Source organism: Dendrobates tinctorius, unplaced genomic scaffold (assembly GCF_039654945.1).
Source record: "Dendrobates tinctorius isolate UK_male_01 unplaced genomic scaffold, ASM3965494v1 ptg000107l, whole genome shotgun sequence".
In the NCBI taxonomy this organism is placed as follows: Eukaryota; Metazoa; Chordata; class Amphibia; order Anura; family Dendrobatidae; genus Dendrobates; species Dendrobates tinctorius.
Window position 1 is genome coordinate 13,462,533 of NW_027361775.1, and position 13,888 is coordinate 13,476,420.

Below are 13,888 nucleotides of genomic sequence, written 5' to 3' on the forward strand. Positions count from 1 at the left end.
TCCATGGAGCATCTTATGGTGCCATCAACCTTTATGGAGCAGCATATGGGACATATTATTCTATGGAGCATCTTATGAGGCCATCATTAACCTTTTATGCAGCATTTTATGGGCATATTTTAATATAAAGCATCTTTTGGGGCCATTATTAAACTTTGTGCAGCATTATATGGGACATATTTTTGTATGGAGCATCTTATGGGGCCCCTCATGAACTTTATGGAGCATTATATGGGGCGTATTTTGTATGCAGCATCTTATGGGGCCTATCATGAACTGTATGGAGCATTAAATGGGCTCCTGATTCAATATGGATATTCAAAAACATTTAGCCTACTGATCTCTCAATTAATATTACTTTTATTGGTATCTATTTTTATTTTTTAAATTAACTAGTAGCTGCTGCATTTCCCACCCTAGGCTTATACTCGAGTCAATAAGTTTTCCCAGTTTTTTGTGGCAAAACTAGGGGCCTCGGCTTATTTTCAGATCGGCTTATACTAAAGTATATTTGGTAAATGAGGTATCGCTGTAATCGTACTGACCCAAAGAATAAAACTGCTTTATAAATTTTACCACATGCGGAATGGTATGAACGCCCCCCCAAAAGAAATTCATGAATTGCTGGTTTTTGTCCATTCTGCCTTCCAAAAATTGTAATAAAAAGCGATCAAAAAATGTAATGTACACTAAAATGGTACCAATAAAAACTTCAACTCGTCCTGCAAAAATCAAGACCTCACATGGCTAAGGGCCAAAATATAGAAAAATTATAGCTCTCAAAATGTGGTGATGCAAAACTATTTTTTGCAATAAAAAGTGTCTTTTATAGATTATGACAGCTGCCAAACATAAAAACCTGCTATAAAAACCTGCTATAAATAGTAAATCAAGCCCCTCTTTATCACTCCCTTAGTTAGGGGAAAAAAAAGGCATGTATTTCCATTTTCCCATTAGGGTTAGGGCTAAAGTTAGGGTAGGGGCTAAAGTTATGGTTAGAGTTCGTGCTAAAGTTATGGTTAGAGTTCGGGCTAAAGTTATCGATAGGGTTGGGGATAAAGTTAGGGTTAGGGTTGGGACTAAAGTTAGGCTTAGGATTTGGATTAGGGTTAGGGTTGGGATTAGGGTTAGGGGTGTGTTAGGGTTAGGTTTGTGGTTAGGGTTATGGCTAAGGCTGGGATTAGGTTTAGGGGTGTGGTGGGGATAGGGTTGGAGTTGCAATTGGGGGTTTCCAATGTTTAGGCACATCAGGGGCTCTACAAACGTGACATGGCGTCCGATCTCAATTCCAGCCAGTTCTGCTATGAAAAAGTCAAACGGTACTCCTTCCCTTCCGAGCTCTGCTGAGCACCCAAACAGTGATTTACCCACACATATAGGGTATCAGCGTACTCAGAGCAAATTGGGCAACAAGATTTGGGGTACAATTTCTCCTTTTACCCTTGTGAAAATAAAATATTGGGGCAAAAAGATCATTTTTGTAAAAGAATATGATTTTTTATTTTTACGGCTGTACGTTATAAACTTCTGTGTAGCATTTATGGGTTCAAAGTGCTCATCACACATCTAGATAAGTTCCTTAGGGGGTCTAGTTTGCAAAATGGTGTCACTTGTAGTTGGTTTCCACTGTTTAGGCACATCATGGGCTATCCAAACTCAATATGGCGCCCAATCTAAATTCCAGCCAATTTTGCATTGAAAAGTCAAACGGTGCTCCTTCCCTTCCGAGCTCTGCCATGCACCCAAACAGTAGTTTACCTGCATATATGGGGCATCAGCGTACTCAGGACAAATTGTACAACAACCGTTGGGGTCCAATTTCTCCTGCTACCCTTGGTAAAATAAAAAAATTGGATCTGAAGTACATTTTTTGTAAAAAAAAAGTTAGATGTTCATTTTTTAAAACATTCCAAAAATTCCTGTGAAGCACCTGAATGGTTAATAAACTTCTTGAATGGGGTTTTGAGCACCTTCAGGGGTGCAGTTTTTAGAATGGTGTCACTTTTGGTTATTTTCTATCATATAGACCCCTCAAAGTGACTTCAAATGTGATGTGGTCCCAAAAAAATGGTGTTGTAAAAATGAGAAATTGCTGGTAAATTTTTAACCCTTATAGCTTCCTAACAAAAAAAATTTGGTTCCAAAATTGTGCCGATGTAAAGTAGACATGTGGGAAATGTTATTTATTAAGTAAGTCTAAAAGTAAACACTGGCGCTCCACCTACAGCAAACTAGAGCTGCAGGCGCTGAGACAGCCACTGTGCTGGTGGCTGTCAAGAAAAGAATTTACAGTAGGAGGCCAAAAGAGCACCATGCTAGAGTTGTAAAAATCTCAAAAGTAGTGACTAAAGATCAATGAGGTATAACAAGTGGATGAAAGAATCGTCTGCCTACCTTACAAGGATTGAATGGTCCAGTGTAAGTAAGGTGATCCTATGAAGGAGATTCCTGATCCACCGAAAGAAGATTCTGTGCACTAGAGCAGGGGAGTGGGAGCCAGTGAATGTGTGGATACTGGTGATAGACACCAGCGGCACAAAGAGAGTGCTGTACACTCCAGGCAGAGGATAAGTAGGGGCAGGGGAGCATCCCCCTGGATGGTGGGGCCCACCTGATCCTCACCAAGAGTGGAGGCGCGTGGCGTACACCGGCCGAGAGATGCCGCTGACAGTGCTGAGGTGTCAGGGGGCGTGGTCTGGGTGACGTCACCTAGAGCAGGGAACTGGATACAGGGGGAATGGAGGCTGGGAGAGACCAATCGCCTAGGTGTTTCAATGGTTGAAAAATGTGTGACTCCTCCCACTTGGCTACGTATAAGTTCGCATAGCTAGGTGTAAATCTTGTACCCATTGCTGCCCCCCATGTTTGTAGATAAAATTGCCCCTCATACATGAAATAGTTATGCTCTAAAATGAATAAAATGCTGTCTAGTATGAAGCGAGATTGGGTTGTTGTGTATACATCTAATTTATCGAGATAGTATTCTACTGCTTGGCAACCCCTGGAATGGTTGATGACTGTATAAAGGGACTTTATGTCCAGGGTACCCAAAATGCATTCACTATTCCTTTGTATTGTTTCCAATATGTGAAGAACCTGTGTAGTGTCTTTAAGGTAGGCCGGAATAATCGACACACAGTTCTGAAGGTGGACATCGACATATCTAGACAAGTTCGATGTTAGGCAGTTTATCCCAGAAATTATGGGTCTCTCTCCCCGGTGGACAGGTATCATCCTTGTGGATTTTGGGGAGATAGTAAAACATTGCCGTACTTGGTTTTTTGTTGTAAATAAAATTATATTCCTTTTTGGTAAGGACTCCCAAGGTTTTCCCTCTTAGGGCTAGAATACCTAAACTTTTTATATACCGTTCAGTAGGATCATTCAAAAATTTCCGGTATGTAAGTTGGTCACCAAGAAGGCAGTTGGATTCATCCCGGTACTTTGGTCTAAGATGACAATGCCCCCTCCTTTGTCGGCGGGGCGTATAATGATATCATTGTTGGCCTGAAGGTCAAACAGGGCTTTTCTTTCTGCATTGTTCAAATTTTGCGGGATATATTTAGGAATAATTTTTTCTGTTTCCTAATATCGTTTGTGACCATAGTTTCAAAGCTACGGAAGGCATTGGAATATTTCTGAGTAGGATGAAATGTAGAGGGATTGGCTAGAGTGGTATGTATATACCTAGAGGTGTCATAATTGGTGGGCTGGGTGGTCTCTGGTCCCTTTTTGAAGAAATATTTTTTAATAGCCAGATTACGTAAGATTTGCTTTAAACTAACGTACAAATTGAATGGTTTAAAAGAGGCAGTTGGTGCGAATTTTAACCCCTTTTGGAGAAGTGAAAATTCACTCACTGAGGGGGTATAAGAGCTTAAGTTGAAAATCCTCTGAGTGGAGGGTGTATCCACAGTTATTTTCTTTTTGGAGAGTTGCCTCCCCCTCCTACCTCTGGGATTGCTCTGCTCACCCTCCTCGGGTCGGACGCTGAGCTTCCACCGCTACTTCAGGTGTTTATTACTGATCTAGTGTTATATCCATCTATTTATGTATATATCTGTATTCTAGAGACTTATTTTAATATTTAATATTTTATAAGTACTCTACCAAAAGTGCCTTTGTGCCTATACTCTTACATGTTCCTTAGTATATGGGTATTTTTTAGGATGCACTATGTATTTATTTTAACCAATTCTAATAAAGTGATTAAAACATTTTTACAAATTTTTAGAGTATTTTCTTGCACCTTATTAAATAATTTCAGACTAAGTTTAACAGAAATATTATTCTGCTTTGCCATGGAGCTTTTAGGGAAGTGAGTGCAGTGCAACAAAGAGGCAGGGACCTTGTCTCTACCTATAAGGGTTAGGACGGTGGCCAGACCAACAGCCCTGACGAAGAAGGTCCATGCACCTTCAAAACGTGCAGGCGATAGGTCTCTCCCAGCCTCTGTTCCTCCTGTGTCCAGTTCCCTGCTCTAGGTGATGTCACCCAGACCACGCCCCCCGACACCTCGGCACTGTCAGCGGCGTCTCTCGGCCGGTGTACACTGCGCACCTCCACTCTTGGTGAGGTTCAGGTGGGCCCCACCATCCAGGGGGGACGCTCCCCTGCCCCCACTTATCCTCTGCCTGGAGTGTACAGCACTCTCTTTGTGCCGCTAGTGTCTATCGCCAGTATCCACACATTCACTGGCTCCCACTCCCCTGCTCTAGTGCACAGAATCTTCTGCTGCAGCCACTTCTATGGATCTTTTGGTGGATCAGGAATCTCCTTCATAGGATCACCTTACTTACACTGGACCATTCAATCCTTGTAAGGTAGGCAGATGATTCTTTCATTCAATTGTTATACGTCCTTGATCATTAGTCACTACTTTTGAGATTTTTACAACTCTAGCGTGGTGCTCTTTTGTCCTCCTCCTGTTATTTATTAAGTATTTTGTGTGACAAATCTCTGTGATTTAAGGGCATGAAAATTCAAATTAGGGAAAATTGCAAAATGTTTAAAATTTTCACCAAATTTCTGTTTTTTTACCAATAATTGCAAGTCATATCAAAGAAATTTTACCTCTATTATGAAGTACAATATGTCATGAGAAAACAGTGTCAGAATCACCAGGATCCATGGAAGCCTTCCAAAGATATGACCTCATAAAGGGACAGTGGTCAGAATTATAAAAATTGGCCTGGTCATTAACGTGCAAACCACCCTCTGGGGTTAAGAGGTTAAAATAAATGAATTTCTCACTTCAAACTGAAGAAACAACAAATGTTTATGATACATGCAGTATAAATTAATAATAATTTATGGTGGTTAGCTTTTTGTACCTTTGTTCAACAAATATAATGAATGCAATTCTTATAATATTACAACTAAGCTTGTTATTTAGTGTTTAATGCATGATGATAATATTGTTTATTACTATTATTGTTATATTTTTACAGCTCGAACATGTGGATCAAATCTTCAAGGACCGGCAGGCATCATTACTTCACCTAACTATCCTGTTCAGTATGAAGACAATGCCCATTGTGTTTGGGTTGTAACGAGTACTGATCCAGACAAGGTATGATTATGTTTTTTTTTATTTCATGTTTATTTTAAGAAAACAAGCAGCTATTTCAATATGGAAATTATTTAATTTTATGTTTATTGAGCTAACGACACCTTGTCATCCATGCCTAAAGTTTAAAAGACTATTTTCGATGTTATCTTAATGTGTTAATCATTACCCATGTTCAGCAATGTTTCAGGTCTTTAGCTTTGCCAATTTTTGGAACAAAAAATGCCTATAAGAGCTTTGTGGATATTGTGCAAAAAGCATGAATTTGATGCAGATTATGCCCTTAACCCAAATCAAAATCTGCAATATATCTTCTGCAAAAGTCACACAAATTACATTCAGATTTGTGAAAGATTTGAAGCAAATGTTTCCCTTAGTATTAAAAAGGATTAAATCTATCTTGAAAATCTGCAGCATGAGAGCTCATACTCATCACTGTAAAAATGCAGTCCGATATCGGTCCAGAAAATGGGGACGAGTGTCTTGCAATTCTCATGCAATTTTCTTGTGAGTACAATGCGATTTTTATCATCTACCATCCGAATGACACCCGATTTACATGTGAATGCAATCCGATTGCCATCCGATTTTAACATGAGCTTTTACATAGAGCAATTATCCACATCATCTACACATAGCTTTCCAAAGATATATATATATATATATATACTGTAGATAGATAGATATATAGATAGTTAGATAGATAAAAATATGTGACTAAGATATATAATCAGTGCTTTGCCTGTTTAGCTCGCTGTACATGTATTTTTATTAATAAATAAATTATTTTCTGAAAAATAATGGCATGTGGTCCCCCAAAATTTTATTAAGCAGCAGAAGGAAAGCTGACAGCTGGGGCTGATGTTTATAGCCTGGGAAGAGGGTAATACAAATGGAGCTTCTCAAGCTATTAATATCAAAACGCATTTATTCAGACTGGCCTACCACCTCAACACATTAACCTAATCTATCCCTGTGTGGCACAGCCAAAAGTTTTACCATAAGCAGGTTCCCCGTATCATGTTCCCACATGCTTTATGCATCCATTAGCCCTCTGTGTCTGTACTGTTACACACTTAACATTATAGCTGGTCCAAACAATAAGGGCAATTGTTACCACTCACCTTTCGTGTCTACCTCTTTCCTCCTAGATTGTAAGCTTGCGAGCAGGGCCCTCATTCCTCTTAGCATTTGTTATAATCTATGTGATTATTGTTATGCTGTAATGTCTATTGTCTGTACAAATCCCCTCTGAAATGTAAAGTGCTGCGGAATATGTCAGCGCTATAGAAATAAAATGTATTAATTTATTATTATTATCTATTCACAGCTGTATACTTTATTGGTTATTAAAATAGAGGACCTCCAAAAAATGTTATGCTGCATTCCCTTATATTTAATAACCAGTAAAGGCTAGGCAGACATCTGCAGGCTAATATGAATAGACTAGTAAGGGGCCATGGATATTGGCCCCATCCCAGACTAAAAAAATAGTTTTCAGCTGCTCCAGAAAAGGCTCATCCACAAAGTGCACCAAATCTGGAACTTAGCCTCACTCTTTCCACTTGCCCTGTTGCGGTGACAAGTGGGGTGATAGTATTGGGGTTGATGTCACCTTTGTATTATCAGGTGACGTCAAGCCCAGGGGTTAATAATGGAGAGACGTCTATTAGATGCAAGGAGACATTGAAGCACTGTTTGGTGAGAAGCGGCTGTCATCTTCTATGTGTGATTTTTCCTACTGGTGTCATGCTAACAGTGCTGTCATAAACGCACCCAAAGTCCTGCAGGGTCTGGCTTTCCTATGATGCCTTATTTGCAAGGGAATCACAGCATATGGTGTTAGCACACATCTTCCTCACATCAAGAAATAGGTTGCACTGAATTCTTTAAGAGGTGGAGTCCACTTAATGAATTTGGGGCATCTTATCAGTGGCGTGCACTTCCTTGCACTTTGACAGAAATGTTACTCCGGTAAGAAACTGGAGTGGTATAGATATGCTCCATCCTGTCAAATCTCCTCTCCTATTTTCCTATTTTCCTATTTTCGATCAGATGGCCAAACCTGGCATGTAATGCAAAAAGTTGCTACATTTTCATTTTACTTGTAAACACTTTCATAAATGAGCCCTTTTTCATGTATTTATCTCTTAAGTAGAAGTGCAAATTTGATAAAGCTGTACTTGAATCACTTACCAGCTATATTCACATCTGCATTCAACGTTTTGTCAGGAGCCCTAGTCGCAGATTCCATCACAGTGAGCAAAAAACATGGTTTCATTCAGTCATTTTCTATCACAATGACTGACACATTAGCCACAACAAAACAATTTATACATCAATGGAGTGGAATAAATGCTGTTGCTTTTAATTGTGTGATAAATACACCACTGTGTGTGAACAGAGACTAAATGAGATAACTGCCCAAACATCTCATACCATACAACTTTTTTGTTTGAATCACTTATTATTTGCTTAATGTCTAATCATTAAAGTATCCTCTAGTAATCCACTTAAAGTGGTTGTCTCAACTCTTTTTCTTTAGGGCCTGTCACACTAAGCGATATCGCTAGCAATATCGCTATAACGTCACTGGTTTTGTGACGTAGCAGCGATATTGCTAGCGATATCGCTGTGTGATACTTACCTTCGACCGCTCCCCGCTGGTTATCGCTGATCGCGTGAGAATGTCCTGGGCCATTTCTCGAAGTCAGCTTCCTGTTGGGCTTCTTGTGGCGCCAACGAGCGACGCGTGGACGTGGATGGGAGGACATCAGGATCGCCTCGTCTGACAGGTAAGTAGCGATACCCGTCCCCAGCGATGTCGCTGGTGAGATCTGCCTGTGTGGCAGCTCACTAGCAACCACTTAGCGATGCACCAGCGATCCTGACAGCATCATATCGCTGGTCGGGATTGCTGGTGCATCGCTAAGGGTGGCAGTACCTTTTAGGGGCACATTGCTCCTGGGCCCAAGCTGCTTTGCAGGGGCAATATGCTCTTAAAGATTTATAGCTTGGACCAGCGCCTTGGTTGTGCCAGAGGCAGCTTTAAATCTGAAGAATGGGAAAAGCACATAAGAAACCCGGGGTTAGGTGGATCTAGACATCCAGGTAGTGGCACAAGCAGGATTTAAAGCATAAAACCTGTTATAGCCACAATATTCGTACCTAGGTACCTGGCCCCTCTAAGAGTGCAGTATGGCCACTAATGCAGGCAAAGAGCTGTACGGTATACAATTAAAATCTTCTCATTCCATTTAGAAAGAATATTTAATAGGAGATAATTGAAAAGTTGCTTGTTTTTAACAAGCACTTTATAGTATAACCAAATAAGAACTTGAGACAAACCCTTTAAATAGTTTGCGTATATGCTTCTCAGAGTGTGCTAAAATCAGATCTATGCATGATCTATAATTATAAAGAGGGAAAATAAGACCCAGTTCTATCAAGTTCAACCTTTCTCCACTAGTTATACAATTTTATTGCTAGCTTATTTATAACCCACAATGCCATGTGGTCTGAGAAAAGGATCAAGCCCTTTTTAAAATGCTGAACTAGGATCTGCCTTCACTACCTCTTGTGGTCGGGCATTCCACAGTTTGACTACTCTAACTGTAAAGAACCCTTTCCTATTTTGCTGCATGAATCTCCTTTCCTTCATCCATAATGAATTTCTGCTGGTCTTTTGTAAGGTCTCTGTAAGCAATAAATCATGCTTCATTGATGCATCCTATGTAACTGTTATTTATTTGTGGAATTGGGTAAGAATTGTAGAGATGGGCATACACTAGATGATGCATGGCAGAATAAGAAATTCTCAAGATTCTATCTTGAAAATAAGGGAAGATATACTGTAGAAAAAAGAACTTAGGCAGAAAGGAGGAAGGTGTCTGGTGGTGGGAATGAGCACATTCTTTTAGTTTTCCCTTAGCCTAATCTAAAACCAGATTTAGTTTTTCCTTTCATAAGGCATTATTAGAATAGCTTAGTCCTGGTACTAGAACATTTCCTGCATGGAGGTGAGTCATAGTACTGAATTAAAATGAAATAATTAGCTTAAAGGTCAGGTTTTTCTCGCAAATTATAGACAGAGCAAATAGATTATTTTTTAACATTCATAAGTTGTAGCTTTCATGTACTAAAGGAACTTAATCAGCCTAACTAATGAACCTGTATACCAAAGTATCCAGTATATTGGTAAATGTATTTCTTTTATTTTAGCAGCCTAAACATTGCAGAGATTCGTTATATTGACATCAGCTTATTGGCATTAATAAACAAAAAGAAAAAACTGTATCATGACAAAGTTTCATGGCACTGTATCATGGCATAAGTTTAGATATAAAACAGTCTGGAGAGATCCATATGCAATTGGCGTCTTCAGAGAAAAAGAGGATTTGAACCCTACAGCGCCACCTGTTGGTAGTAGCGATCCTACAAGTCACAATCAACCCTTTAACGAGTCTTGCAATATGGCTTAGGATAAAAGCCAAATCAGTATCTCAATTTGCAGACACTGCGTTTTGGGCTATTGGCTGTTGGAGAGATGCAGCCATTTTCTCCTTTGTCCTGAATGTGGCAATTATCTAACTTGGAAAAGGACAACAAGAAAATGTTAAATGATACATATTATATTTCACTTATAAAGTATGTTTGACTTGTAAAGTGATAAAAAAAAGTTCACCACCCCGTCCAGAATGTTTTCCTTAATGCCAATATCTCAAGAAAGTATTATTGTGTATATAATTTAAAGGTACCTGTCAGCTTGTCTCATCTTAACAAGCCTCTCTTAGCGCCTTATTGATTTCTGCATATCTAAATAGCAAGTGATCCACTAGCCTGAATCGAATAGACTAACAGCCAGCTAGTACCAATATATAAACAAAATTAAAACTAATCTACTTTATTAGAATCAATTAAAAAGGAAAAAATCTTGATAAAAAGTGCACGTGACAAAAAACAAACAACATAAAGACTGTCCTGACGCCTGCAGAGACAGTCAAAAAATGACCCAGATGATCACCAAATAAGCACTTTACTTAATAGAAACCCTAACAGGCATCTCAGGGGCAAAGCAATCAGTCCCTCTGAACAAGGCTTCCCCTTTAAGTGTGATCATTGCAGTCAGCAATCCCATTACTCTTTATCAATAATAGATGGGATACAGAGATTGTCCATGAAAAATCAAAAAGCTCAATTCAAGCATTGAAATGTTGCATCCTCCTCAAAGTGGAGGGTACTCATAGCATAGACAATCTAGCAGCAATATAATGTCTTCAAAACAGTGACATCACTTAGTAGGTTGAGGCACCTCTTATAATATAGTATATGGTACTTTCCCCTTTCGGGCAAATATCCAAATTGTCTGTCCCCAGCTGGCTATAATTTGCATTCTGGCATACACACAGGGAGGATCTCACCCTATCATATGGTAATGGATTCCTCCATCTCCCAACATCTGCTGTCTCCCGACACATTTCACTGTTGTCCAGATCATCAGGGGAGTTAGTGTGGTGTGAATAGATGCCTTCACAATGCACAAATGCCATCAACAAGCTGCTCACTGGTTTATCTTTATATCACGCGCCACCACATATGCTTCCTGTTCTCACAAGTGTGGTGAGCTAATTGCTGCTGACAACTTCCTCTATCCCACGTCATGAAAATGCCCAATACACCTACCACACAGGCGCAGAGGTTGGTGGTAAAGAGGGCACTCACAACGCAGGCACAGAACAGAGACACATTCCCGATCTCATCTCAGGTCACCTAATGTACGTTATAGGCACGCCCAGTACACCCATCACATATGCGCAGAGATAGACTGTGAAGGGTAAGCTCCCCACGCAGGCGCAGAGCAAAGTCACACACACGAACTCACGTTGGGCCACCTAATGTACCCACTCCGCAGGCGTCCACAACAAGCGGTGCCAGAAGAAATGACTAATCGCGCAGGCGCATATGAGACCAGTCAAGGAAAGACAGTCATAATGTCAGGCCGCCCTTCAACTCTGTTCATCATGCAGGCATGATTTCGTGCAGCGTGATCAATTTACCGGCCAAAGAAAGGACGATCCAATACTGCACAGGCGCAGTTCATGATATCCGACCGCCCCTCCGCATATGCCTAAAATCAATTTTAAAACCCCAATTGCAATATGCTATTTGGTGGGTAATTAGCTGTGGTATTTCCCTAGAATAATCAAACCAATAACCACATTCTCACACACCTGTGGGCATAGTAACATAGTTATTAAGGTTGAAGGAAGGCTTTAAGTCCATCTAGTTCAACCCATATCCTATCCTAACTTGCCCTAACATGTTGATCCAGAGGAAGGCAAAAAAAACCCATGTGACAAACAGTAAGCTTCACATTGGGGAAGAAAATTCCTTCCCGACTCCACATACGGCAATCAGACTAGCTCCCTGGATCAACGCAATATTAAGGAAACTAGTGTATATACCCTGTAATATTATACTTTTCAAGAAAGGCATCCAGGCCCTTCTTAAATTTTAGTAGGGAATCACTCATTACAACATCATATGGCAGAGAGTTCCATAGTCTCACTGCTCTTACAGTAAAGAATCCATATCTGTGAGTATGCTTAAATCTTCTTTCCTCCAGAAATAGAGGATGCCCACTTGTCCCCATCACAGGTCTAAGATTAAAAAGATCATTAGAAAGGTCTTTGTATTGTCCCCGCATATATTTATACATTGTAATAAGATCACCCCTAGGGCTTCAATTTTCCAAACTAAATAACCCCAACTGTAATAACCTGTCTTGGTATTGCAGACCCCTTAGTTCCCTTATAACCTTGGTCGCTCTTCTCTGCACCGGCTCCAGTTCAGCTATGTCTTTCTTATACACCGGAGACCAGAACTGTACACAGCATTCTAAGTGTGGTCGCTCTAGTGACTTATATAGAGGTAAAATTATGTTCTCATGAGCATCTATGCCTCTTTTAATGCATCCCATTATTTTATTTGCCTTTGCAGCTGCTGCCTGGCACTGGCCACTAAATGTGAGTTTGTCGTCCACCCATATACCCAGGTCTTTTTCAGTGATAGTTTTGCCCAGTGTTTTACAATTAAGCACATAATGATACATCTTGTTCGTTCTACCCAAGTGCATGACCTTACATTTATCCCCATTAAAGCTCATTTGCCATTTATTAGCCCAAGCTTCTAGTTTACATAAATCCTCCTGTAATATAAAATTGTCCTCCTCTGTATTCATTACCCTGCAGAGTTTCGTGTCATCTGCAAATATTGAAATTCTATACTCTTTTTTCCCCCCACAAGGTCATTAATAAATATGTTAAAAAGAAGCAGGCCCAAAACTGACCCCTGTGGTACCCCACTGCTAACCGTAACCCAGTCTGAGTGTGCTCCATTAATAACCACCCTTTGTTTCTTATCCCTGAGCCAGCTCTTAACGCACTTACACATATTTTCCCCTATCCCCATTGTTCTCATTTTATGTATCAACCTTTTGTGTGACACTGTTTCAAAAGCTTTTGAAAAGTCCATGCACATCATGTCCACTGCATTCCCTTGGTCCAGTCCTGAACATACCCCTTCATAAAAGCTTATCAGATTAGTCTGACAGGAATGGTCTCTCGTAAAACCCATGTTGATATTGGGTCATGAGGTTATTCATCTCCAGATACTCCAGTATATTATCTCTTAGAAAACCCTCGGGGATTTTACCCACAGTTGAGGTTAAACTTACTTGCCTATAATTTCCAAATTCAGTTTTTGTCCCCTTTTTGAATATTGGCACCACATTTGCTATACACCAGTCCTGTGGTACAGACCCTGTTATTATGGAATCTTTAAAGATTAAAAATAATGGTCTATATTTGACTGTGCTTAATTCCTGCAGTACTCAGGGGGTGTATCCCTTCCGGGCCCGGGGATTTGTCAATTTTAGTGATTTTTAGACACCACCGTACTTCCTGCTGGGTTAAGCAGGTGACATTTAATGGAGAATTTTTATCCCTGATCATTTTATCCGTCATGGGATTTTCTTGTGTAAATACTGTTGAAAAAAAGTCATTTGTCATATTGGCTTTTTCCTCATCCTCATCCACCATTTCACCCAGACTATTTTTAAGGGGACCAACACTATCATTTTTTAGCTTCTTACTATTTATGTAGTTAAAGAATATTTTGGGATTATTTTTACTTTCTCTGGCAATGAGTGACATTCACCACAAGGTTAATGCAAATCTCTGCTTCACTGTATATGCACTGTAAAGCCATGTGTGCTCACCCTGGCTTCATCAACGCAGTGCCAAGGAAATGCTGACATGG

At 40.0% G+C, this 13,888-nt stretch overlaps 1 protein-coding gene across 3 annotated transcripts in view; it reads left to right on the forward strand.

Moving 5' to 3' along the window:
- CSMD1 (CUB and Sushi multiple domains 1) overlaps positions 1-13,888 on the forward strand; it is a 2,734,739-nt gene that overhangs the window by 1,806,971 nt on the left and 913,880 nt on the right. For all 3 annotated transcript variants that reach the window (XM_073589180.1, XM_073589181.1, XM_073589182.1), the window contains exon 10: positions 5,451-5,572. In XM_073589180.1, the coding sequence (XP_073445281.1) occupies positions 5,451-5,572 (122 nt within the window). The remainder of the gene's footprint in view (positions 1-5,450; positions 5,573-13,888) is intronic.